Source organism: Podarcis melisellensis, assembly GCF_964234715.1.
Source record: "Podarcis melisellensis genome assembly, chromosome: 13".
Classification (NCBI taxonomy): domain Eukaryota; kingdom Metazoa; phylum Chordata; class Lepidosauria; order Squamata; family Lacertidae; genus Podarcis; species Podarcis melisellensis.
In genome coordinates, this window is record NC_138545.1 from 20093173 (window position 1) to 20117506 (window position 24334).

At 47.5% G+C, this 24334-nt stretch overlaps 2 protein-coding genes across 6 annotated transcripts in view; both read left to right on the forward strand.

Annotated features, from left to right (window-relative positions):
* Positions 1 to 22965, forward strand: part of TMEM86B (transmembrane protein 86B) — a 28256-nt gene extending 5291 nt beyond the window's left edge. The window contains exons 3-4 of one of the 3 annotated variants that reach the window (XR_014162477.1): positions 53 to 790; positions 22813 to 22965. Coding sequence is in view for 1 of the 3 variants with exons in the window: in XM_081886087.1 (XP_081742213.1) it covers positions 53 to 453 (401 nt within the window). In the remaining 2 variants the exon portion in view is untranslated. Of the gene's footprint in view, positions 1 to 52; positions 1073 to 22812 lie in introns of those variants that run through there. The other 2 variants (XR_014162478.1, XM_081886087.1) reach the window with 2 other exon arrangements.
* PTPRH (protein tyrosine phosphatase receptor type H) overlaps positions 4489 to 24334 on the forward strand; it is a 30035-nt gene continuing 10189 nt past the window's right edge. For all 3 annotated transcript variants that reach the window (XM_081885910.1, XM_081885911.1, XM_081885912.1), the window contains exons 1-10: positions 4489 to 4824; positions 10232 to 10268; positions 11693 to 11743; positions 13827 to 14039; positions 15235 to 15483; positions 17399 to 17650; positions 18648 to 18926; positions 19980 to 20255; positions 21724 to 21987; positions 23300 to 23381. In XM_081885910.1, the coding sequence (XP_081742036.1) occupies positions 4774 to 4824; positions 10232 to 10268; positions 11693 to 11743; positions 13827 to 14039; positions 15235 to 15483; positions 17399 to 17650; positions 18648 to 18926; positions 19980 to 20255; positions 21724 to 21987; positions 23300 to 23381 (1754 nt within the window). In that variant the 5' untranslated portion in view covers positions 4489 to 4773. The remainder of the gene's footprint in view (positions 4825 to 10231; positions 10269 to 11692; positions 11744 to 13826; positions 14040 to 15234; positions 15484 to 17398; positions 17651 to 18647; positions 18927 to 19979; positions 20256 to 21723; positions 21988 to 23299; positions 23382 to 24334) is intronic.

The window sequence follows — 24334 nt, forward strand, 5'->3', positions numbered from 1 at the left end:
CTGATTCAAATTTTTCTCTGTGTGTGTTTTTCTCCTTCTTCTCTCCTCGCAGGGACAGCTGCTTTTGCCGCGTGCCATGTCTCCTACATCTTAGCCTTTGGCCTGGGCCCCTTTCGGCCCCTCACCTTCCTGGTGGTTCTGGGGTTGGTGGCCACGTTGTACGTCATCCTCATCTTTCCCTGCCTTGAGGGTGTCTTTGCCTACGCCGGGCCAGCCTATGCGGCCATCATTGGCGCCATGTGCTGGCGTGCTCTGTCCCGCACGGAAGCCCAGCTGAGCACCTCACTTGGCAGCGTGATCTTCATTGTGTCCGACCTGTTTGTCGTCCTTGATCACTTCTGCTCCTCCTCGCTGCCTCATGCCCGCTTCCTGATAATGAGCACCTACTTCACAGCCCAGGCTTTGATTGCGGTGTCTGCGTCCTCCCGGAAGGTTTCTCAGAAGGAGAACTGAGCGCAGGACTTGGACTGCTGTCGAGTTTCAACCATTTTGTGTGCAGGAGAAAGGACTGCAGGCATCCGACCTCCCGAGTTCAGCTATAACTTTCTAGGCTCTGTCCTTCCTCTCAGGAGCTCAAGTCTCTCCCTTTCCCCCAAATCAATTTTGCTTTCTCATCTCTTCCCTTCATGCACTTTCTCCAAAGCAGTGGAAAGTAGTTTGTTTATGGTAAAGCAATAAGCTTTCACACTATAATGCAGGGTGTTTGCAGATCTACAAGTAAATTCAATAGCGACAGCTTAGCATGAAAAGCTAAAGCAAGATTGTGGGGGGCGGGGGCAGGAATACAGTGGTACCTCAGGTTAAGAACTTAATTCGTTCTGGAGGTCCATTCTGAACCTGAAACTGTTCTTAACCTGAGGTACCACTGTAGCTAATGGGGCCTCCCACTGCTGCCACGCCACCGCTGAGCGATTTCTGTTTTCATCCTGAAGCAAAGTTCTTAACCTGAAACTGTTCTTAACCTGAGGTACCACTTTAGCTAATGGGGCCTCCCGCTGCTGCCACACCACCACCGCACGATTTCTGTTCTCATCCTGAGGTAAAGTTCTTAACCCAAGGTACTATTTCTAGGTTAGCGCTGTAACCTGAAGCGTCTGTAACCCGAGGTACCACTGTAAAGGGAAATGAACCCAGATAATACCTGCTCTCTCCATCTCACAATCTGCTACTCTTAGGACCAAAAATCATGTATGAGGGCGGTGTCATTTGGCATGTCGCAGACCCATGGAAATCAGTTAGGTCCGTTAATTTCAATGGGCCTGTACTGAGTAGAACTAACCCCAGATACGGACTTCCGGGATAGCGCGATCCGGTAATGGCGGATTCCCTCCGAGCTCCGGAGGGAATCGGCTCCGCAGAGGACGGGTCTTGCCGTGCCGGCGACACGGGGACCCTCAAAAACCGCAGGCGCTGAAGCCTGCGGACTTGGTGACTCGGTGGGCACCTTAAACGCCCTCCCCGACCCGCGAAGAGCCTTTTTAAAGGCTGCGGAGTGGACTGGGGTGCGGCGCGGTGCTGAGAGTCCATCGCTACCTCGGCGGAGCGAAGCCGCGAGCCATGGCCGGAGAGCGCTGTCTTCCTTCCTGAAATTTGGACTGAAAAAAAGAACCCGTGAGTAAAATGAAAATTCGACACTAAAATTTTACCTTTGATTGGAGTACGACCGGGGGATGTGCTAAAAGGAAGTCCACACTCCCCCCCCCCCACAAAAAGATTCAAGCAAGGAGAGGAGCACTAAGGTGGAAAGACTTTTGTGTTTAGAAAAACAACTTGCACGAAATGGATTAAAAGTTATTGTGCTGGAGAGGAAAGAGGAATATTAGAAGCTTTTGTGTAATCCCCCCCCCCCCCATTCTGGACCCGGGAGTGTCCTGCGTGTGAGCCTGAGAAAAAAAAAAGAGAAAGTTTGACAGCTGTCAAAAGAGCTGTTAAACGGACGATTAGAGGCTGGAACTGTGATATTTAGAAATTTCTCTTTGGATTAAAGGTGACATATTGTATCTGAACTGATTGGAAACAAAGTATTTTGAACAACAAAGTAACGAATTGCTGGAAAAGAACTATTAGACTGGCAATCCCCCTGGAGGGAACAAAGGATACTGCAATGGCTGCAGAAGGAAAATTATGGGCAGAGATAGAAAGGATGTTTTTTCTCGTGGGAACTTTACAAGAGCAGACTGCAGATATGAGCAAACAACTTGTGACCTTGAATCTGAAATTGAGCAACTCTGCTGACGATACAAAGTTGGAAAAAAACCTGGCAGCCGGAAAAGAAGAGACAGCTTTGGAAATGGGGGGAAAAGAAGAAGAAGAAGAAGGAGAGGATGTTCAGATGGAAAGCACCAACCAAAAGTCTGCAGCTTTAGGAAACAAAGGAACTGAAGAAGAGGACCAGTGGACCGTAAATCTGCAAAAGGAGAGAAGGACAAAGGAAGAAGCCCCTGGAATATCTGGAATACTGGAATACAAAAAAACAAATAAACATGATTGGGACTTCTTCCTCAAGTTCGAATATGGGAGACTGGCAGATCCATGGCAGCAATTGCTATTGACTGATTCGGCGGAAGGAAAGAACAAGCATGATTGGGACCTTTTCTTTAAGATTGAACATGGGAGATTGGCAGATCCTTGGCAGCAATTGCTACTGACTTTGGTGGAAGGAAAGAAGATGGAACTTGGGACACAACTCCTTCGAGAACTGAAGGCCAATAAGCAACAAAACAGATGGAGAAAGACTAACTGGGGCTTGAGAGCCTCGGATGTGAGAAATCCGGGCTGAAACTGTTCTTTTAGAATAGTGATATGGGAAGGGACAGAAACCGGGCCAGGGAGGGAGGGGGAGAGTAGAATAGTAAAAATTTATGATTTTTGTTCTTTTTAATTTTGATATGGATTGTTTAATAAAAAGGGAGGATTTCGTGGGAGAGAGGGTAGGATGACCTTAGAGAAAGGAGCTAATGTGTAAAAATAGGATAAGTAAACTTGAGCCCAACAAGAGATGTTAAATATTAAGAACAGAGGACAAAAATATAATAGAGAGAAGAGGAAATAACTTGCTGAATTAACTATTGAAATTGGAATGGGGGAAGGAGAGATGTGGGGAAGTCAAGGAAAGAGGGTAATGAACATTATATATGTTTTGTTTTGTGTTTTGTGTTTGTGTGTGTGTATGTCTATAAAATGTGAAAACTCAATAAAAAATATTTAAAAAAAAAAAAAAAGAACTAACCCCAGATACAACCCTTGGCTTACAACAACCACACTAGGATAATACCTTTTGGGACTGACTGAAATGTCGCAAAACAGTGTGCAAGCTTCTCAGTTCTCCTGTCTCGTCTTCACTTTAGATGATGAGCAAAACAACAAGTTGGGGGGAGGTTAAGGGAAACGGGCAGAGCTTGTCATGATTCTGAAAGCCATACTGAAGACTTCGCTGTCCAGCTTTGCTTCTCCACCAACACCCTGCAGACTCTTTTTTAGTGTGAAGAAGAGTTATTGAAAACACAGAAGCTTGCTCACTCTTTCAGTCGATTCTAATAAAGGCATGACCCTACCTACTGTGTCTTAATGTAGATCAGGGCTATGTTCACAAGACCTTTTACTCTGCATCCAGTGAGCTCCTACTGCTAGATTTTCAAGTCATCTTCACACGACATTAGCCATATTGATCCTGTACTTTATTAAAAAAAATACTGCTGTTTGATACATATTTCCTCCTTCAAACCAGTTTCAATTCAACAAAACTGGATGCGGAGTAAGCAGTGAATCTACCCTATCATGCCAGCTTCATGAATACAAGTTCTGGGGGTTGTGCGGTTGTAGGGGCAGGGAAACCAAAAAGGTCACGTGTGGAGGATGAAGATACCCCTGTCCCTTCTCTGATGTGAGCAATACCATGTAAACGTGGCTTGAAATGCAGCAGGGGGGAACTGACCTTGCTGTGTTGTCGGCCTCTAATGTGAACAGACTCCACGTCTGCCTAACCGGCAGCCACCCAGATGTCGTTGGACTACAACCCCCATCCTCCCAGATGTTTGCCCATGCTGGCTAGGTCTGATGGAAGTTGCCGTCCACAACATCTGGAGAGCCACAGGTCAGCCCACCCCACCCCACCTGGTTTAGGTGTTGAAACAGCAACCTGGGCTACTTTTAAAACCAACATATTTATCCATATTATTTTAAGGGGAGCCTGTGGTGCTCCAGATCATAGAACTGTAGACTTGGAAGGGACCACAGGGTCATCTAGTCCAACCCCATGAAAAGAATCATTTTGCCCAACGTGGGGCTCGAACCCACAACCTTGAGATGAAGAGTCTCGTGCTCTTACCAGTTGAGCTATCCCATCCCAGATATTGTTGAACTCCAGGGTTTCTAAAGATGTCAGGGATTTGAACTGGCAGCCTTCTCTGTGCAAACCAGATACTCTGCCACTAAGCTATGAAACACAGAGGGAGACAGACTTAAAAAAACAACAACACAAAACCAAAAAACCAACAACCACCAGCTCTCTTCAAGTCTGGGCAAAATAATGGGGAGCTGTTTGCCCAGTGGGTTGCTGGTGGTGGTTTTGCCGCTGCCTGATTCACTTCCTCCTGAGTTGCAGGCGTGGAAGGAGGAGGGGACAAAGCCGTCTGCCCAGCCAAAAGGGAACAGGTGCCACAGCAGGTAGAAAGGAAGATCAGGAAGAGAGTGGCCAAAGGCGCATGGTGTCGGGATGCTAACTCCCTTCTGGGAGAGCTGGGGATCATTTTCAACCCTGGGGCCTGTTGGCTGATGGCATCTTGCATGCTACGCCCAAGAGGAGGTTGGCTGCCCTTGCTGCTGGTAAGTGGATTTAAAATAAAAACAAACCCAAACCCACTCCCCCTACTCGGCTGTTTCTTTGGCATAAAGAGCTGTTCCCTCATCCCTAGGGTTGGTTGTGTCTCTCCGGTAAAGGAAGGATCCCTGGATATAGACCCACTGCATACCAGAAGTGGCTGCAGCAGTGTGGTGTAGTGGTTAGGGCGAAAGGCTAGTATCTGGGAGACCAGGTTCGAATTCCCACTCGGCAGTGAAACTCACTGGGTGGGCCTGAGCCAGTCACTGCCTCTCAGCCTAACCTATCTCACAGGGTTGTTGTGGAGACTAAATGAGGAGGGGGAGAACCATGAGCTCCACCTTGAGCTCCTTGCAGGAAAAGGTGGGATATTAATGCAACAAACAAACACAGGAATCTGGCGTATACTGAATCAGACCATTGTTCATCTAAATAGTGTGCACATCAGATAACAGCACCTTTCTGTGGTTTCAGGCAGGGTTCTCTGGTGGCCTTACCAGTGCAAATGCTGAACCTGGGACACTTTGCATGCAAAGCAGGTGCTGTACAGCTAAGCTATGGCTCTACCCTAATCTAAGGCTGGCGTAGGCATCATCTTGCCCACACCCAGCAAGACACAGCATAAAAGGAAAATGCATTTGGGAGGGAGGAGGAAATACTCAGCCACTAGTTCTTAGTCTTGTTCTTGAATTTGGGGCTGCCGAAGCAGCTGGTTGAAGAGCCAAACTAGATGTGACATTTGATTGTGTAAATGCTCTTAATGCAGTTACTTGGCTGGAGAACTGGATTGTAAAAATGGAGTGATGTGAATTTTGGAGGATGGCTGCGTTTCAGTTCACGTATTGTTCTGGAAAGCACCAATTCAGTAGTTTGTGCCTTTAAATGCAAACTGAATCTCATTTCTTCCCTATCCCTAAACTCTCAGCATTTTAACTTCTGTTCTGTAGCTGAGAACAGAACTGGAATATTGGCAGGGCAGGATCAGGAGGTAGTTGGGGACGGCACACAAAGAGGAGTGGGTATGTTAGAGGAAAATTAACATAATGGGAAAGTCATTATTTGCAATTCAAAAAACGACAGAGTCTATTAGCACCACAAAGTGATTGACTGATGCACATATACAAATATCCACATTTTTTCAAAACCATTTTCAAAAATGCATTTTTGTATGTCATTTTCACAAATATATACACAATAAAATATATGGGATTTTAAAATCTTGCAGCATTCCAAGTTCCAGTGTGTTTCAAAGGTATCTGTTCATCAGAAGGAATTTCAAATACAGTAATATCCTTAGATTTGATCCATAGAAAAATTAAGAGACAAGCATTTTCCACACAGCTGTTTATGTGAAATGGCAAGATGTTTTAAAGGGCATGTTTCATCGTCATCATCATCATCATTATTATTTAACCCACCATTGTTTTACTTTTCAATCTAAATCTGATGAATTATTGCATAGACCACTATACTATACTAATATATTTTAGATTGGCTTGGGGAATCAGCTGTGTTAGTTAATCCAAGACAAAGATGGTATTTATGGCAAAATGTTTGACTTTACATAATCCTTATATGGGCTAAGAGTATTTGCGTGAGTTTGTTGGTGAAACAGCCTGGGGGAGACTGAGGGACACGGAAGATTTCTGATTGTATTGCACGTATGACTTTGTACTACCAACCTTCACACTGTCATTTGGGATTTAATTGTTTTTATTGCAAACACCACCTATTCACCAAATGCTCAAATACACCTGCACAGCAGGTTACAGGTGTGCATCTGTGTATTGGCTGTGAGGTGTATGTTACGTGACAGGAATGGCGGAAGGGGACTCTAAAGGAGTTGTTACGTTGCTCAGCCCTGAGGAGCACATTGTATTTCCAGTGGTACCTCAGGTTAAGTATTTAATTCATTCCGGAGGTCCGTTCTTAGCCTGAAACTGTTCTTAACCTGAAGCACCACTTTAGCTAATGGGGCCTCCTGCTGCCGCCACGCCGCCGGAGCACGATTTCTGTTCTCATCCTGAAACAAAGTTATTAACCTGAGGTACTATTTCTGGGTTAGCGGAGTCTGTAACCTGAAGCATATGTAACCCGAGGTACCACTGTATTAACATTGATCAATGAGTGCTAGAAACCTGTGTTTTGTTTTCAGCAGGCACAGTGCATCTCCAAAAGCCACATTCAAGCTCTTTAGCCCTGCTGAGCTGTTACTTTTCTGCAGTTAGTGGAAACTGGAATGAAAATGGAAATTTTCCAGATAGCAGATACCATGATATTATCCAGCAATGCTCTGTGACCAAGACCTGTCTATAATGTTTTCTTAAAAAGAAAACAAGGGCCATTCAGCAAAAGTCCCTGGGCAGCTTCAGTTAGAGGTTTGCTGCAGGCTGAACAATTGCTAGAGACATGTATTTGGCATTTCTGGTACAAAACCTAAAGGCTGAAGGCAGCAAAGAAGTGATATAATCGGCACCTTCGCATATTGGAAGAGCTGCCTGGCAGATGATGATGTGCCCAATTAATTTTCTCTTGTGCCACAGCAGGGATGATGGGGAACCTCTGCTCGATGTGTCAGATCTGGCCTGCCAGGCCTCCCCAATGGCCCAGAAGGCCGCCACCCCCAAGTCACCTGCCCCACACCATTTGTGATGTCAGGTGTGGGGCAATCAGAGATGCAGTTCATCCCAGCAGAAGGCAAGATTGAACTCCCACTTTATCACCAAGCTACACCCTTTCCCCTTACGCAGGAATGCCCACAGTCTCAGCTCACAGGCTGGAGTTTAGAAAGCAGCCATTGTTGGGCTGCTGATCCTGACCCAGACCCCAAAATCTGGGTTTTGTGAAAGGCACCCAGGTCACCTCCAGCTGCTCATGCCCTCCAATTTGCACTACTTTGGGGATATATTCCAGCACAGGAGGTACAGTAAGCTGGCTTTTTGCTCTCTCCTTTAAGCAGAAACCAGCTGAAATGCTGGTGGGTGGTCTTTATTGCAGACTTAAAGCTGAAATCCTAAGCACCATTACTTGGAAGTAAGTCCCATTGAACCAATGGGGCATGCTCCTGAGTAAACATATTCCAGGTGCCAGACTTTGCAGGGTGTTATGTACTGAGTTGAATAGGATCCAGAATGCTGCAGTCTGATTGGTCCTAGAACAACAGGATCCAGAATGCAGCAGTCTGATTGGTCCGCAGGAGCCACCCAATCCGCAACCTGATTGGCCTATAGGAGAATCCCGGAATTAGCCAATCACGTGGGGCCCATTGTGTAAATAATGTATATAAAGCAGACATTTTGGGGGAACTGGCATTCCTCACTACTGTGAGCTGAATAAAGAGCACGAAATCCACACTCGACTCTGAGTATATTTCACAGGATCTATTTCTTTATTAGATTTCTATCCCCCCTTTTCCTCCAAGGACCTCAAGATGCTGTACGTCTCCCCCCCCCCCATTTTCTCCTCACAACAACCCTGCGAGGTAGTTACAGATAGGTAGCCGTGTTGGTCTGCCATAGTCAAAACAAAAAAAATTCCTTCCAGTAGCACCTTAAAGAACATTTTTTGAATTTTTTTTTGTTTTGACTATGGCAGACCAACACGGCTACCTATCTGTAACTGGAACTATGGAAGGCACCACATTGAGCTGCATGAAATGGAAGTCCATCAACCTGCGAGGTAGGTTAGGCTGAGAGACAGTGACCGGCTCTAGGTCGCCCTGCAAACTTCGTGTCTGGGTGTGGATTTGAATCTTGAGCTCCCAGGTCACAGTCCAACACACTAACCACCATAACACACTGGTTTTGACATCTAATCCCATTCAAAGTACATAGCAAACTGCACATTACCTTTGCTTGGGAAAAGATAACATATGGCGACAGGGCCCAGGGACAAAGCAGTAAATGCAAATATTCCCCTTGGAAATGCAAAACAGTTTTTGAACAAACCCTGGTGTGTTTAGCACAACCTGGGCTTCACAGATCATGTGGAAGGTGGAGTGTGTGTGTATCAGTTAGGATCAGGGAGTGTCAAATATCTTAGGTCCTCCACAGGCGAGTTTGGATTTTTGACTGAGTGCAGAAGCTGCCGCTCTATCTGGGTAAATTTCCTCCCCTGGATCAGTCCCCGCTCGCTCTCCAAGAGACAGAAAGCCTGCACATCAAGACTTCCCTTTTCCCAATGGCTCTGGGTAAAGGTTGGATCCCGCAGAACGGATCTGAGCCTTGAAAAGTAAACAGAGCTGAAAGAGGAAGTGGGGAAAGAGCACAACTCTTCCAACTTCCTCCTCCAGCTCTATGGGCTTTTCAAAAAATAAGGAACCGAGCCTCGTCGTGACCAAGGGGGCAGTGAGGCAGGGGCCCTAGAATGCTTATGGAAGTGAGAGCTGGACCATAAAGAAAACTGATCGCCAAAGAATTGATGCTTTTGAATTATGGTGCCGGAGGAGACTCTTGAGAGTCCCATGGACTGCAAGAAGATCAAACCTCTCCATTCTGAAGGGAATCAGCCCTGAGTGCTCACTGGAAGGACAGATCGTGAAGCTGAGGCTCCACTACTTTGGCCACCTCATGAGAAGAGAAGACTCCCTGGAAAAGACCCTGATGTTGGGAAAGATGGAGGGCACAAGGAGAAGGGGACGACAGAGGGCGAGATGGTTGGACAATGTTCTCGAAGCTACCAGCATGGGGAGGCAGTGGAAGACAGGAGTGCCTGGCGTGCTCTGGTCCATGGGGTCACGAAGAGTCGGACACGACTAAACGACTAAACAACAACAACCAGGGAAAGACCCACTCCTCCCCAGAGTACCATTGCACCCATGGGTGGCATGTTGGCAACTCCAACTATAGGAAAACGTTAGACTCTGAGGCTGTGTACACACCATGCATTTAAAGCACATGGCATCCCCCAGAGAATGCTGGGAAATGTAGTTTCCTGCTCACAGAACTACAACCCCCAGCACCCTTAACAAACAACTGTTCTCAGGATTCCAGATTGGGGTGGCGACAGATGTGCTTTAAATACACGTCGCCTTAGAAAGCTGGAGATCATGTTGAAAAGCATGAGGTGGAGAGAGGGAACCGGTGAGCCGAAGCCGCAACATAGCTCAGTCAGTAAAGCATGAGGCTCTGAATCTCCACGCTGGGCAAAAGATTCTTGCATCGCAGGGGGTTGGACTAGATGTCCCTCGTGGTCCCTTCCATCTCTGATGATTCTATGAAAGTCCAGCCTGATGGGGGTTTTGATGACGTTGCTCTGAAATGCATGAGGAATAACTCGTACAGGCATCCTACCGATAACGTGAGCCAGGTTAAATGGTGTTCATGGGAATCACAGTGCCAACATTTGTGAGCAAGGCCCCTACAGGAATTAAAAACCCCTACATCTTTCACATTACGCCTTTCCTCCTGCCAGGTGCTGCTGCTGCTGCTCCTTCAGCCTGGACAACACAGTGAGTTGCTTCTATGATGATAGTCAACGTTTTTATGTCGGTTTTGTGTGTGTCTTTAGCTTTGCAAGGAAATTCAGCAGGTGCAACTTTCTCCAACGTGGAGATGCAGCAATGGGGAGGGGTGCACCTGTTGAAATATTGCCTGCCTGAAAGCTGATGTAAAGGTATTGAAACTTAGGCGATTACAGGAAAGCATTTTACTGCATGACTACATTTGACGAGTGCTAAAATCCTCTTCACTGCAAGGCAGGGCGATACGGAAGAGTAGCTACCTCTGAACTCACCAGAGGCCAGTGTTCAACCAGCCCTAAATATATATATATATATATATATATATATATATATATATATATATATATATATATATATATGGACTACAACTCCCATCATCCCTGACTAAGCTGGCCAAGGATGATGGGAGTTGTAGTCCAACAACACCTGTGGACTCAAGGTCAAAGAACACTGGTTTAGATGGACCCTGAAGGGCAAACAGTGCCTTCCATAGAAGTTCATGTAAAGGTGGCTCAACAGCCATTTTCCGTGTTGAGAACCCTGATTTGAGAGGGGCGGCAATTTGAGATGGCACTTAACCCTTTCACCACCAGTTGTCCCTCAGCTCCAATATGCCCCTACCGCCATGGTTTCCCACCATAGGGTTTCCAGACTGTTTGGAGGAATGAGAACCTAGTGTGAGAAGGGACAAGTGGGGAAACAAAAGAAGTAAGGGCAAGTTAGTCCCAGCATCCTAGTGATTAACTACAAAATGGCCATTAGCAAAGATGGCTTTTGGAAAGAATCAGAAAAATTCACAGAGGAATATAGAATTGTCCTCAATGACCAGCAGTGACTCTCTTAAGATTTCAGACTTTCGCAGGCTTACTTGGAGATGCCTGGAATTGAACCTTCCTGCTGAACTGCAGCCTCATTCACAAATAGAGGATCAGTCTATCAATGCCCATCAGCCAGAATGGACAGAATAGAGCCTCAATGTTCAAAGGCAGTGTGCTGTTGACTAATGCCAGTTTCGGGGAACAAACATAAAGAAGGCTGCTGTTGCCTTCATGCCTGGACGGTGTGGGTTTCCTTGAGGTTTCCAGTTGGCTCCAGCTATAAACAGGATTCTGGGACTCCAATCCAGCAGGGCTCTTCTTGCTTTATTAAAAGTATTTTGATTTTGAAGAAACGGCCTCCTTCCTTGGGTTTAAAGAGAGTCATTTTGGCACAGCTTGCTACCAATTTGTTTCTATGCCTGCTTGGTTTCGTCCCTTGCACTTTCTGGAGAATCTGTGTCTTTGTGTGCATGAGGGTCTTTTAGTTTCAGATGCAATTCTGTATATTTTATTCACAAACTGAATAATCCATGATGGAGATTCAACTTTCTGCATACTTGCCTCTTTCCCCTCTGCCTCACCTCTCCAAAACAGGCAAAAATAAAGAATCCACAACTACTACAAAGCCGTCCACAACAACTGCAGGTAAGTAGAATAACAACCTTTCTCTGGGCTTCTGATGTTGCTTCTTCCTGGCGTGGATTAATCTGGTATTAACTCAATATTTTCTGAAGCAGGAAGACGAGGAGCTGGTTAATGCCGAATCAGATTATTGATCCATCTAACTCTAGCTCATGGGTAGGCAAACTAAGGTCCAGGGACCGGATCTGGCCCAATCGCCTTCTAAATCTGGCCTGCCGACAGTCCGGGAATCAGTGTGATTTTACATGAGGAGAACATGTCCTTTGATTTAAAATGCATCTCTGGGCTATTTGTGAGGCCTGCCTGGTGTTTTACATGAGTAGAATGTGTGCTTTTATTTAAAATGCATCTCTGGGTTATTTGTGGGGCATAGGGATTCATTCATATTTTTTTTCAAAATATAGTCCGGCCCACCACATGGTCTGAGGGACAGTGGACCGGCTCATAGCTGTCAACTTTTCCCTTTTCTTGTGAGGAATCCTATTCAGAATAAGGGAATTTCCTTTTAAAAAAAGGGAAATGTTGACAGCTATGGACCATCCCCCTGCTGAAAAAGTTTGCTGACCCCTGAAATTTCTACCTCATTTGTATTGAAACTGGTTGGCAGCCGCTCTGTTCTGGGGTTTCACGCAATGTGCTTCCTCTATACAGAACAGGAGAGAAACCTGTGGCCCTCCAGATATTGGGAAACTACTGCTCACATCATCCCTGGCCATTGGCCATGCTTGCTGGGGCTGATGGGAGCTATAGTTCACCAACATCTGGAGGGCTGAAGGTTCCCAGCACCTTGTTTACTGACGGGCTCTCCAGGACTTTAGACAGGCACCTCTCCCTCCGAAGCCTACCTGGAGATGTCAGGGATTGAACCTGAGTCCTTCTGCATGCCTAGCAGGTGTTCTACCAATGAGCTATGACATTTCCCCTAAATTCTGGCCTGAATCGAGGAGTGGATCTGCCACAAACATTAGAAGCTCAATGTTGGAGCTGGTTCAGCTGCAGGTCAGAATAGAGACTCAAAGACGAGTGGTAAAGTTGATTCTTTATTCGTGGAATCAGAATACAAACAGAGAAACCTACGGGCAAGACGGGCCTCAGTAAAGCAGATGCCAGAACTGATGATATGGGTCTCTCACTTTCCCCTAAGTCTCCTCTCCAGCCAGCTGTTTCCCCAGCAGTCTTAAGCTCCATTGGGGAGGTCCTCTCTGTGGTCTTTGCTCTGCAACCTGCAAAGCCCTCCATGCCCTTGGAGACAAGAGAGAAGTGTGGGAATGTTCAGGGAGGCAGGAGAGGATATATTGTTTATTAATATCCTTCCAAATTTGTGCTAGCAAGTTCTATAACTTAGCAGAGTTTTACATTCCCCTTTTAAATGCACAGTGTATAGCTGGTTGCAGGCTTGTTTAAGCCTCTCAATATTAGATTCCTGGTAATTTCCCTTATGTCCCTCTTCAAAGAATAAGCATGCCACAATCTTGTGTAAAGTATATAATGGAAGTTTACTCACATCATCAATTCACAGTTGGATCCCTGAAGGCAGACTTAGTTACAAAGTATATATATACATGTGGATCTATCCCATATGGAGATAATCCCAGTGTCCTCTGCGGGCTGAGAGCCAACAGAGCAATTCTAGCTAAAAGCTGCTCCAACGACAGAGGAGGTCAAAGAAAGAGGGTGTGCTGCGTGACTTGCCCTTTTGTTACCTGGACAAGTAAGGTAACACCTACCTCTAGTCACATGCAAAAGGAAGTATGTCCCAGCCAGAAAGAAACAGGAATTTTCAACTGGCTGGACCAAACATTCCCCTGCATGTCCACTCTAGGAAAACAAGGAATGTTGTACTTGACTGCTACTTATGTCTCACATCCCACAAGAAGGAGAGCTGAATACAGTAGGACCAGGTGGGGCTAACACCCTAAACTAGCTCCCTCACTGCCTTGATATCCTCCAGATTCTGTTGTTGGATTCCAGTTCCCATCAGCCCCAGCCTGCACAGCTATTGGTCAGGGACGATGGGAATTGCAGTCCAACACCACACTGGAGAAAGGCTTCTCTAACTCCTGCCTTCATTTCGTTGCCACCACAGATCCCTGCAAATACCCCGGGGAAGTCGGTGGAAACTTTGTCGTTGTTTACTGTCCCTTGGATAATGCAAATGTCACAGAAGTTTTCAGAAGACCAGAGGTGATGGACCAGGATCCAGGCTGCGTCAACAGCACCAACCTTCCCACTCGGTGCCAACAGCATGTGATCTTGGATAAAAACTGTTCCTCACTCACCGACTGCCTTGAGTGCGGAGGTAAGGGCAGAAATCCACACTCCACAGTCTGCGTCAAGACGGAACCTGGGTTCTGCATGCCGAAGGCCCTTTGCAAAGCAAATGAGACTGATGAAAGGACCCTCCTTTAAAAAAAAATTAAAAGACATTTAAACATATCAGTGTAGTATAGTATCAAAATATTTTCTTTCACTTGAAGAATATGTAGCTGCATTGTTTTATACTTTCTGGGTGTCCTATGTTCATATTACGAAGTAAAATCATAGAATCGTGGGATCATCATTCTAGTTCAACCCCCCTGCAATGCAGGAATGTTTTTGCCCAACGTGGGGCTTGAACCCAGGACCTTACAATTAAGAGTCTAATGCTCTACCGACTGAACTATTCCATCTTAAGTCATAAATCAAGCACTGCTGCAAGTTGTTTCCTTTTGCTTTCCAGTGTATTTTTTGTCAGCAAAGAAATCTGTATGGCACGAGCAAATATGTATTCTCAAAGTTTGGGGGGGGAGAGTTTGAGAGCCACTGACTTAGAATCCCCTGGCCCCACCATTTCCTCTTTCTCCACACCCATCACTTTCCAAACTGCAGCCATCCCACTTCTTTTTTTTCTTATAAGTGGATTTGTTGTGCTAGGGCAACGGAGTGCTTCGATCTACTTCCTGTCCACAAACCAAAAGTTTGAGGCTGCGTTTGTGTCCCTCCTGCAAAATAGCGGCAGTCCAAAGGCCCCCTAGAGCAGGCCCCAGTGTTAGGTGCAATGAATTTGGGCCTGGTTTCCCTATAAGGAAGGGACATGGGTGGCGCTGTGGGTTAAACCACAGAGCCTAGGACTTGCCGATCAGAAGGTTGGCGGTTCGAATCCCTGCGACAGGGTGAGCTCCCATTGCTCGGTCCCTGCTCCTGCCAACCTAGCAGTTTGAAAGTACGTCAAAGTGCAAGTAGATAAATAGGTACCGCTCCGGTGGGAAGGTAAACGGTGTTTCCATGCACTGCTATGGTTCGCCAGAAGCGGCTTAGTCATGCTGGCCACATGACCCGGAAGCTGTACGCCGGCTCCCTTGGCCAATAAAGCAAGATGAGCGCCGCAGCCCCAGAGTCGGCCACGACGGGACCTAATGGTCAGAGGTCCCTTTACCTTTACCTCCCTATAAGGAGTGGTCTGTGGGGTTGAAGTGCTCATTGATTGTTCATTCTCTGCTTCTGCTTCTGAACAGAGCCATGTCCTGTGCAAAAACTCACCCAAAGGGACCAGACCAACCATTCTATAACTCTTCACTGGCAAATCTCCAACGACTGCTGCTACAAGGCGCACAGAGGCAGCTCTATGACAGTCCCTAAAGCCAGCATCAGTAACTGCACAGCCAACATCCCAAAACTGTTGCCTGGGCAGAACTACAACATGACAGTGTTCAGAAAACTGGATGGACGGTGCAGCAAGGAATCATCCATCACTGCCTTCACCTGTGAGTCTTGCCATTACCTTCTACTTGTGGGAAATTGCAGTCAGACACAGCAAGCAAGCTTAGGGCTAGTTAATGCATGAAGGGGTTAAAACCACAGAATTGTACTCCTAGACTCAGCCAGGTGACGCCCCCTCAGCTCTTAGAAGAAAGTTAAGTTTCCTCCTTTCTTCGGTCTTTTTCACCATGTGAGATAGGAGGCACCTGAGCTTGCTCGCTACAAGCTCAGACCGCATGCTTAGAGCCATTTCGCTATATTTTGTATCCCAAGATTTCTGCCTGTGTTTACTTTTGCTGCTGCATGGATAAATGCATGAACCTTTGGAACTTTGTAAGTAAAGCATTTATAAACTTACCAAGGTGCGAGGTCTGTTCAATGCTAAGAGGGGTAGAAATGGGAAGCTCTGGTAGCAGATTAAACAGGATAATAAAATGTTTAACAGCCTAAATCCCCACGCTACACTGCTGCTTGGTTTTGCGACTTTTTAAAACACTGCTAGGGGCTCTCTCTTGCTGGAGAGTGTGTTTAGCGCTGCACTTTGGATCCAGGGATCCAGCCAATTCTTTTATTAATTACCCCACACAGGTGATTTATATCTATTTTCCCCCACTCTGCAAGCAGCAGCTGAACCAGGTCTTTGGACAGCAGGGAGGGCAACCCCTGGCCCTCCATTCGTTGTTGGACTATAGATCCTGTCATCCCTGCCTATTGGCCATGCTGGCTGGGGCTGATGGGTGCTGGAGTCTTGATGGGCTATGGGTTTCCCCTCCCTTCTCTGCAAGGCATTGTATGTTAGCCGAGGTGTGTGTGGCGATGTCTGGAGCATTGAGGAATAGAGAAGAAGTTGTTATCTTATGTTCTGATAGTGTAGCCTGCTTAAATTTTCTCCTAACTAGCATGGTTGTGTGCATGCTCATATTGATCTATAAATGTGTGTGTGTGTGTGGTTAGATATGCAGTATATTACATTTTATTTAAGCTATGCCCTGCCTTCCTGTTCATCAGGACCCACAGGGCAACTTAGCAGCGATATAAAAGCAAGCTTTTAAATGTAATTAAACGGCAGTCAGTATTTCAGCACAGCAGCAGTAAACCAGCAGAGTTGGTTAAATGAAGGTCAGTAGTTGAGCTCTTGCGACGCAGGTGGCGCTGTGGGTTAAACCACAGAGCCTAGGACTTGCTGATCAGAAGGTTGCCACTTCAAATCCCCGTGACGGGGTGAGCTCCCGTTGTTCGGTCCCTGCTCCTGCCAACCTAGCAGTTCAAAAGCACGTCAAAGTGCAAGTAGATAAATAGATACCGCTCCGGCAGGAAGGTAAACGGCGTTTCTGTGCGCTGCTCTGGTTTGCCAGCAGCAGCTTAGTCATGCTGGCCACATGACCCGGAAGCTGTACGCCAGGTCCCTCGGCCAATAAAGCGAGATGAGTGCCACAACCCCAGAGTCGGCCACAACTGCACCTAAAGCTAGGTAAAGGGGTCCCTTTACCCAGCTGAGCTCTTATCCAAAGCTTTACTTGCTACCTGAACTCCAGCAGCGGAAAGAACTGTGAGCCTCCTTCGGAACAAAGTCCCACAAACTAGGTAGGCACTGCTACCGGGGTGCCTCTGTTGTACATAGCCAGTGTCCCATGACACAACAAATAGCGGAAGCTCTGCTCAGGTAGCCGTGGAATGATGCTACTGCCATTTCAGTAGCCAAGGGCAGATGATTCACAGGTGTGGAGCCAAGGAATTGGGAAACTGGAAGGTAGGGTGTGTGTGTGTGTGTGTAGTATCATGGAAAGGATGTGGCATGTGGGAGCCCTGAGCAGGAGCTCTCCACACTGTCCTTTTCTTCCAGGACCTGCTTATGCCTGCTGCCTATAGGTCTGCTCGTATCGAAGAGCCTAGAGGCTCCTTCTCTTTCTCCTATCACAGGCCCTTCACCTGTCCCGTACATCAATATACAGAATTACACGGTGGACGCGCTGCAGATTGAATGGGCGCCGCCCAAGGACCCTCATGCCAGCCTCTATAGATACAAGGTCTGCTTGCTGGGGTGGTGCAACACCTCCGGAAACTTGCTTTGGGTGCGCGGCCTGACACCAGGCGAAACGTACACCGTTGAGGTCTTTGCCGTTTCTGCCAACAACATTTCCAGCATCGGGAGCACCAAAGAGGCCACCACAGGTAGGCTGAGGCCAGGGGAGAAAGGGAAGCAGCAGACAGAACCCTGAGAACTTTCCCCTGCCCCTAGCAGATTGAGTCACATAGAAAACACTCCCAAGCTCCCATATCAGCACCACAGCCCTCAGCGAGCATGCAGTGCCTTGTGGAGCAGGGAGGGAAAACCTGTAGCCCCTCAAGACTCCAACTCCCATCAGCACGAGCACATCGTCCCATACCCTCCAACATTTCTCCAATGAAAATAGGGATGTCCTATTCCATTATTATTATTATTATTATTATTATTATTATTATTACCACACCCATCTGACTGGGTTGCCTCAGCCACTCTGGGTGGCTTCTAACTTATATAAAAGCATAATTAAACATTTTATTTTATTTTAAACTTCCCTATACAGGGGTACCTTCAGGTGTCTTCTAAAGGCTTTATAGTTACTTATCTCCTTGGCTTGGGGGTCGCAAAACTCCATTGCCCTCCAAACCTCTCTACTGAAAACAGGGACATCCTAAGGAAATGCGGGACATTCTGGGATCAAATCAGAAACTGGGACAGCTTCTGTTAATCCTGGAAAATGGGGATACTTGGAGGATCTGTCATCAGGACCAGCTCCAGGCCTGAGGGGGATTTGTGGGCCCCCAACTCTCTAATTTACCACAGCAACGCTATGTCAGAGTCACAGTGGGGAATTAAAATGGCTGCCGTTCAAATTTCCCACCACAGCAATAGGATGTTGCGGGAACTCTAGATGGCAGCTCCTAGACCCAGTCATTCAGTGGTCAGAGCACTAGTCAAAGGGGCAGGGATCAGGATTGGGCCCAGCCGGGGCGCCAGAGCCCTAGCAGCTACCTGAGGGTGCCCCTATTTTGAGACGAGGTGTGAGTATCGTGGGCTTTGGCTTGGAGGGATGTGCTGCTCGGATTAAGGACGCTGGGCTCCCAACACCCGCAAGGCCAGCAGGGGTTGCCGTGGTGTGTTAAGTGAGCCTGCTCTTTCCCTCAGCTCCAAATGCTCCCGAGAATATAAGCGTGTCGCAGTGCGAGACCAACAGCATCCCTGTTTCCTGGGATCGGCCCAAAGACCACAATGCCGCACACTATTCGTACAGGGTGAGCTGGTATGGCGGAAAAGGCGCAAACCTGTTGGGGAACAAATCGGTTGGAGTCGATTGCCTCAGCTACAACATCACACAACTCCTGCCAGGGATCCTGTACTCAGTGAAGCTGGCCTCGGTGATTGGTAGGGTTAAGAGCAAAGAAGCCAGCAAATGGGCTCTGACATGTGAGTGCAACTGTCATGGTCCGGCGGGGGGGGGGGCGGTGGCAATGTGGTTTGGACTTTGGGCAGTGTGGTTTAGTGGCTGGATTCTTGGACTAGGGGTGGGGAGGGAGAACCAGGTTCAAATCTCCACTCAGCCATGGAACTCACTGGGAGATGTTGAGCTAGTCATGGTCACTCCACCTAGCTTTACCTTTCAGGCAAGGGTGGATCAGCTCAGTTGCTTAGAGCCTGGTGCTGATAAGGCCAAGGTTGCAGGTTTGATCCCTGTGTGGGACAGCTGCATATTCCTGCCTTGCAAGGGTTTGGACTAGATGACCCTAAGGGTCCCTTCCAACTCTACAATTCTGTGATCTGCTATGAACCTAACGAAGCTTAAGCTTCAGGGCCCCTAATCCCAGAGGCACCCCAGAAGCAACTTTAGTTCACAGTGCTTAAAACTTTTGGGGGTCTAGAACACCCAATTTGAGTTGCATGACTCAATTTGATTATTATTTTTTTGTGAATATATTTCAACAATCCCAAAGATTGAGAGTCGGTAGCACAGATGTTGTGAAGGTGTGACCATCTGTCATGGAACAACCCCATTGAAGAGGATAACAGTGGTTACCTAGATGTTGTTGCGAAGGGGTCCCCATGACAGTTCAGTCCGCCATGGCTTACAAGGTTGTTGTCAGTGCTTTTTTTCTTAAAATTTTAAAGAAATTCTACACTTAGTGTAGAAGCAGCTGGAGAAAAGAAGTCCCAGATCCACAGAGAGGAGAGTGGCATTTTATGAGCTCACATTAAGGGAGAAGCTGCGTCTAGTCTTTGAAAGACACCTCTGTAAATGGGGTGTGGCTGCTGTTGGGCAATGTCTCTATAAGGACCAACCCAAATGTCAGAAAACAGTGTAAGCTTTTGAGTTCAACAGAACTCTTCATCAGGCTGGATGAATCAGGGGTGCCATTGCCTAACTGTGGGGGGGGGCAGTTCTCCCCTCTTGTAGACGAGCACGACAACCTCTGCTTTCTTTGTGACTTGGCTCTCCTGACAAATCTTGCCTCCTCCTTTCAGGCCCCTTGCCCCCTACAGATTTCAGGGTCCGCAATAGCAGCCAGACAGAAATTGAATTATCCTGGAGGAAGCCGAGCTCAGCTTTCAGCAGCTTTCTGCTCCGGTGGAAGAACCTGAACGAGTCCAACGACAAAGAAATGCGTCTTGGCACTTCCACGGAGATGACATTGAGAGGTCTCGCTCCAAGCTCCAACTACACCTTCACTTTGCTGAGCGTAGCAGAAGGAGAAAACAAGACCGCGTACAGCGTTGGCGTTCTGCAAGAAGGGGCTACAAGTACTTACAGTTTTCTTCGGGGGGGGGGGAGAAAATGGGGTGGTCCCATCCTCTCTCAAAAGGGGGGCTTGGCATGCAAGGAAGCGTCGACTTTCATGGCAGGAGTTCCACAGGCAGCGAGGCTTAACGGGGAGCTACACACACACACACACAGTGAAGTGATTCAGTGGCCTATGCTACAAATTAGTAGAGGGAAGGTCTAACCCAGCCACACACAGATGTTGAGCCTCACCGCCCCCCCCACTCCCTGTCGCTTGTTGCTGAATCAGGCTATTGGCCCATCTTACCCAATAATGGTGACTGGTGCTCACTAGTGGGCAGAAGGCAGGGAGCCCAACACCAGGGGGCGCCAGAGAGGAGGTGGAGGGTTCGCCGAGGGGGACAAAACTAGGATTCATTGCCACTGGCTCTCTGGCGTCTGCTTTGGCTTCTGAACTTTTCTCTGCCACTATTCCTCTGCATCCAACCAGTCCGTGACATACAGTTCCTAGAGCAGTTTAGCAATCACTACCTCCATCCAGTGATGTGAATGTCGCCTGATATCAGGCTTCGGGGAATAGGATCCCCAAGATCAAAAGAAAGAGCGCCTTACCAATTAGTTTCTTTAATAATCACAGCAAGAGACAAAGGAATGCACATCTCTCTAAAAAGATGGCAACGCCTTCCGCCCCCTTTAATTGACGTCACTCCTATGTCAGGTAATCTGAGCTTGTTGCCACTGAGCTCTCTGTTCTATCACTCCCAAAGCCCATTTAGTCTTAGTCTTACTCTGTTCTATCACTCCCAAAGCCCATTTAGTCTTAGGTGAAGGGGGGGCAGGAATGCTTTCCAAGGACACTGAATCGGCCAGCTAGCTCTTTCCCCTGGTGTTTCCTCTTCTAGTTGTGCCTCATCCAGTGTTTCCCAGCTTTCCCCCTCTGGACCATGCCCCTCTGCCAACCGCTGTTCTAAATCTATGCTGTCCTCCTGCCCATGGGAAGGTTCAAGAGAAGGGCATCCAGTCCCTGACACCTGAAGTAGAGGAAGCTAACAGGCACTGCCATCCCCTAGACTGGTGGTAAACAGGTGATTCATTCCTTGATGTCCGGATCTGCTGCCCCTGTAGATCCTGCTGCCCAGGGTCAGCATAATAGCATCAACAACAATCATCATCCTATATTTAAATGGGTACCTACTGAGAAGATCCATAAAAAAGCAACTGTACCAAAAAGAATCACTGTGAAAACAAGAGATATTCAAGGGAGGCGGCTCACCAGCCTTTATCCTTGCCCAGGGCACCATATTATCAAAGTCTGCCCCTGCCAAGGTGGTTGCCTCATTTTGTCTCATGGGTGGCCTGCCCTGTCTTTGGCAGATGTGGCCAGGGAATAGAATTGGAAACTTCATCCATTTCCTATTGAGGTCCTATTGAAAAAAGGATGGGATTCACATGTTTACCCACAGTACTCTCTGCTTCCCACCTGCACAGAGCCAGACCATGTGAATAATTTGAAGTGTGATTCCTCCATGTGGGGCGACCGTCTGGTATTGTCCTGGACGTGCCCAGCCAGCAAGGTCAGTAAATTGCAGGTCTGCCTGTCAGACCAGCTTGTCCAGGAATGGCCCATCTGCAAAGAGGAGACGGAGATTGACAACCTGCAACCCGCCTGGAGCTACTTGGTCCAAGTGCAGACGTTCTGGTATGAGCAGGAGGCAGCGTCCGCCCAGAAGATGTGCACCACCAGCAACGCAGGTGAGACACATCTGAGCAAGCCTTTCAGTAGGCAGGCTGGGGGCGAAGTGTGCTGTTTAAAAACGCTTCTTTCTGAATGACGGCACCCTTGGCGAACAAGTAACCAAACAATTAAACCTCTGTGTTGCAAACAATTATCAGTAATATCCAAGGCAAGACGATGACCAAGTACAACAATGCAATATCAATATAAACTCTTTATAAAATCTATACAGAACATTGAACAATATGAAATATATGAAACTCTCTGCAAAACCAAATAAACAGAAATCTTATAAATCTCTGAAAGCCCCAAAATGTGCACTCTTGGTGGATTCTCTTGAAAACATAGAACCATTGCATTGTTGTACTTGGTCATCGGAGTTGCCTTGGATATTACTGACCCTTGGTGAACATGCACAGAGCAGCCTGGGGTGAGGGGTGTGGGCTGTTCTGTGCAAAATGCATGAAAAGACTTGGGAGGGCTGAAAGCCGTCTTAACACCAGGGACCGGCGGCTTGTCTAGTCTGGCATTGTCAGGGTTCCGGATGCTGTGGACTCCAGTTCCCATCAGCCCCAGCAGTCACTACCAGCCACAGAAGAGATGATGCTCTGTCCCTGTGGCCAGAGGCAGCAATGCTCCTGAATCCCGGTTGCTTGAAAGCCCCACAGGAGGGGAGGCTGTTCTTGTGCTCGGATTCTGCTTGCAGGTTCCCACAGCCACCTGGCTGGCCCCTGTGAGAATGGGGCGCTGGACCAGATGGGCCAACAACATCAGTCCTACCAGCAGAGCCTTTTCCGGGTCTGTCCCATTGCCTGCGACTTGATCCTTTTAAAATAATACAGTGGTACCTTGGGTTAAGAACTTAATTCGTTCTGGAGGTCTGTTCTTAACCTGAAACTGTTCTTAACCTGAAGCACCACTTTAGCTAATGGGGCCTCCTGCTGCTGCCGCACGATTTCTGTTCTCATCCTGAGGTAAAGTTCTTAACCCGAGGTAATATTTCTGGGTTAGCGGAGTCTGTAACCTGAAGTGTATGTAACCCGAGGTACCACTGTATTGGAGCCACCAGGGATTGAACCTGGGGAGTTCTGCATGCCAAGCAGGTGCTCAGCAGACCACTAAGCTGTGCTCCCTTCCTTTCCTGTGCACCTTCCTTCATTTATACTCTGCTTAGAATCATAGATTTTAAGAGTGAGAAGGGACCACGGGATAACCGATTCCTGCACTGGTCACTTCCAACTTCCAACGCAGGGAGGACCACGAGTTTCCCACCCCGAACTTAGACATGCACACTGACTTAGTAGCAGCATTTTCTTTCTTTGTCTTTAGGGGTCATCCTTGAAACTCTGCTCCCTGTGCTGCTTTTCTCAGGCCTCCTCAGCCTGCTGCTGTTCTATTTCTGGAGGAAAAGGTGAGCAAGCTCAGTATCCAGGCTTCTGCTGCACAGCATTATTGACCCCAGCAGGGGGCGGGGGGGGGGAGAGCATCAGGGCGCCTGAATCCGGAGGCACAAAGGAAAAGAAAACAAGCTGCGTTTACCGGCTTGTATTTTCCCCTGACACATTTCCTCTGCAGGGGTGGGGGGCAAAGGGCCAGGCAGTGCACTGAAGTCTTCTCTCCAGCTACAAAAAGTCATAAGAGAACAAGAACAGCCCTCCTGGATCCGGCCAGTGCTCCATCTAGTCCAGCATCCTGTTCCCACTGTAATGAACAAAAATCTGCCCTTATTTCCTTATGGGGGACACGAGAGCCCTTATAGAGTCCTTTGTAGGTTCGCCATCGGTAGGAGAAAATAACAGAGGCCAACCAGAGAATATTGAGAAGCAAAGCAGCTAGTAAGCCTGATCTTTATTGAACTGTTGCAGCCGGGTGCTCCCCTCACACGCAGGAAAGGAGGAGGACCCAGAACCAAGATGTGCCCGCCCTTATACAGACATTTTAAATTCTCTGCCCTGGAGCTCAAGACCACCCCTCCGTACATCATACATACATCACAGAAGGGGTGTAACCCAAGACCACCCCCCACAAACACCATACCTACATCACAGAAAAGGTGGTCTACAACAGAAATTTGAATGTTGTTGTTTTTCTTGTCTGCTAGGTTATCTGATAATGCCTTATCTGATTGCCTTTCCTGGTAGTCTGGCCATCCCTTTGAGATGGTGATTTCCCAATTCCTGAGACAATGGGAAGGTTCCCTCACCCCCTCCCTCCTTGCAGAGAAAACATTTGGTCAGTTTGGGAGTCAAAATGGTTTCAGGACGGTCTTCCTGTGCTGCTCCAGACATGTGGTCCACTTATCTATGTACGTGCTTGGTTGGTACATTCATGAACATATATATATATATATATATATATATATAT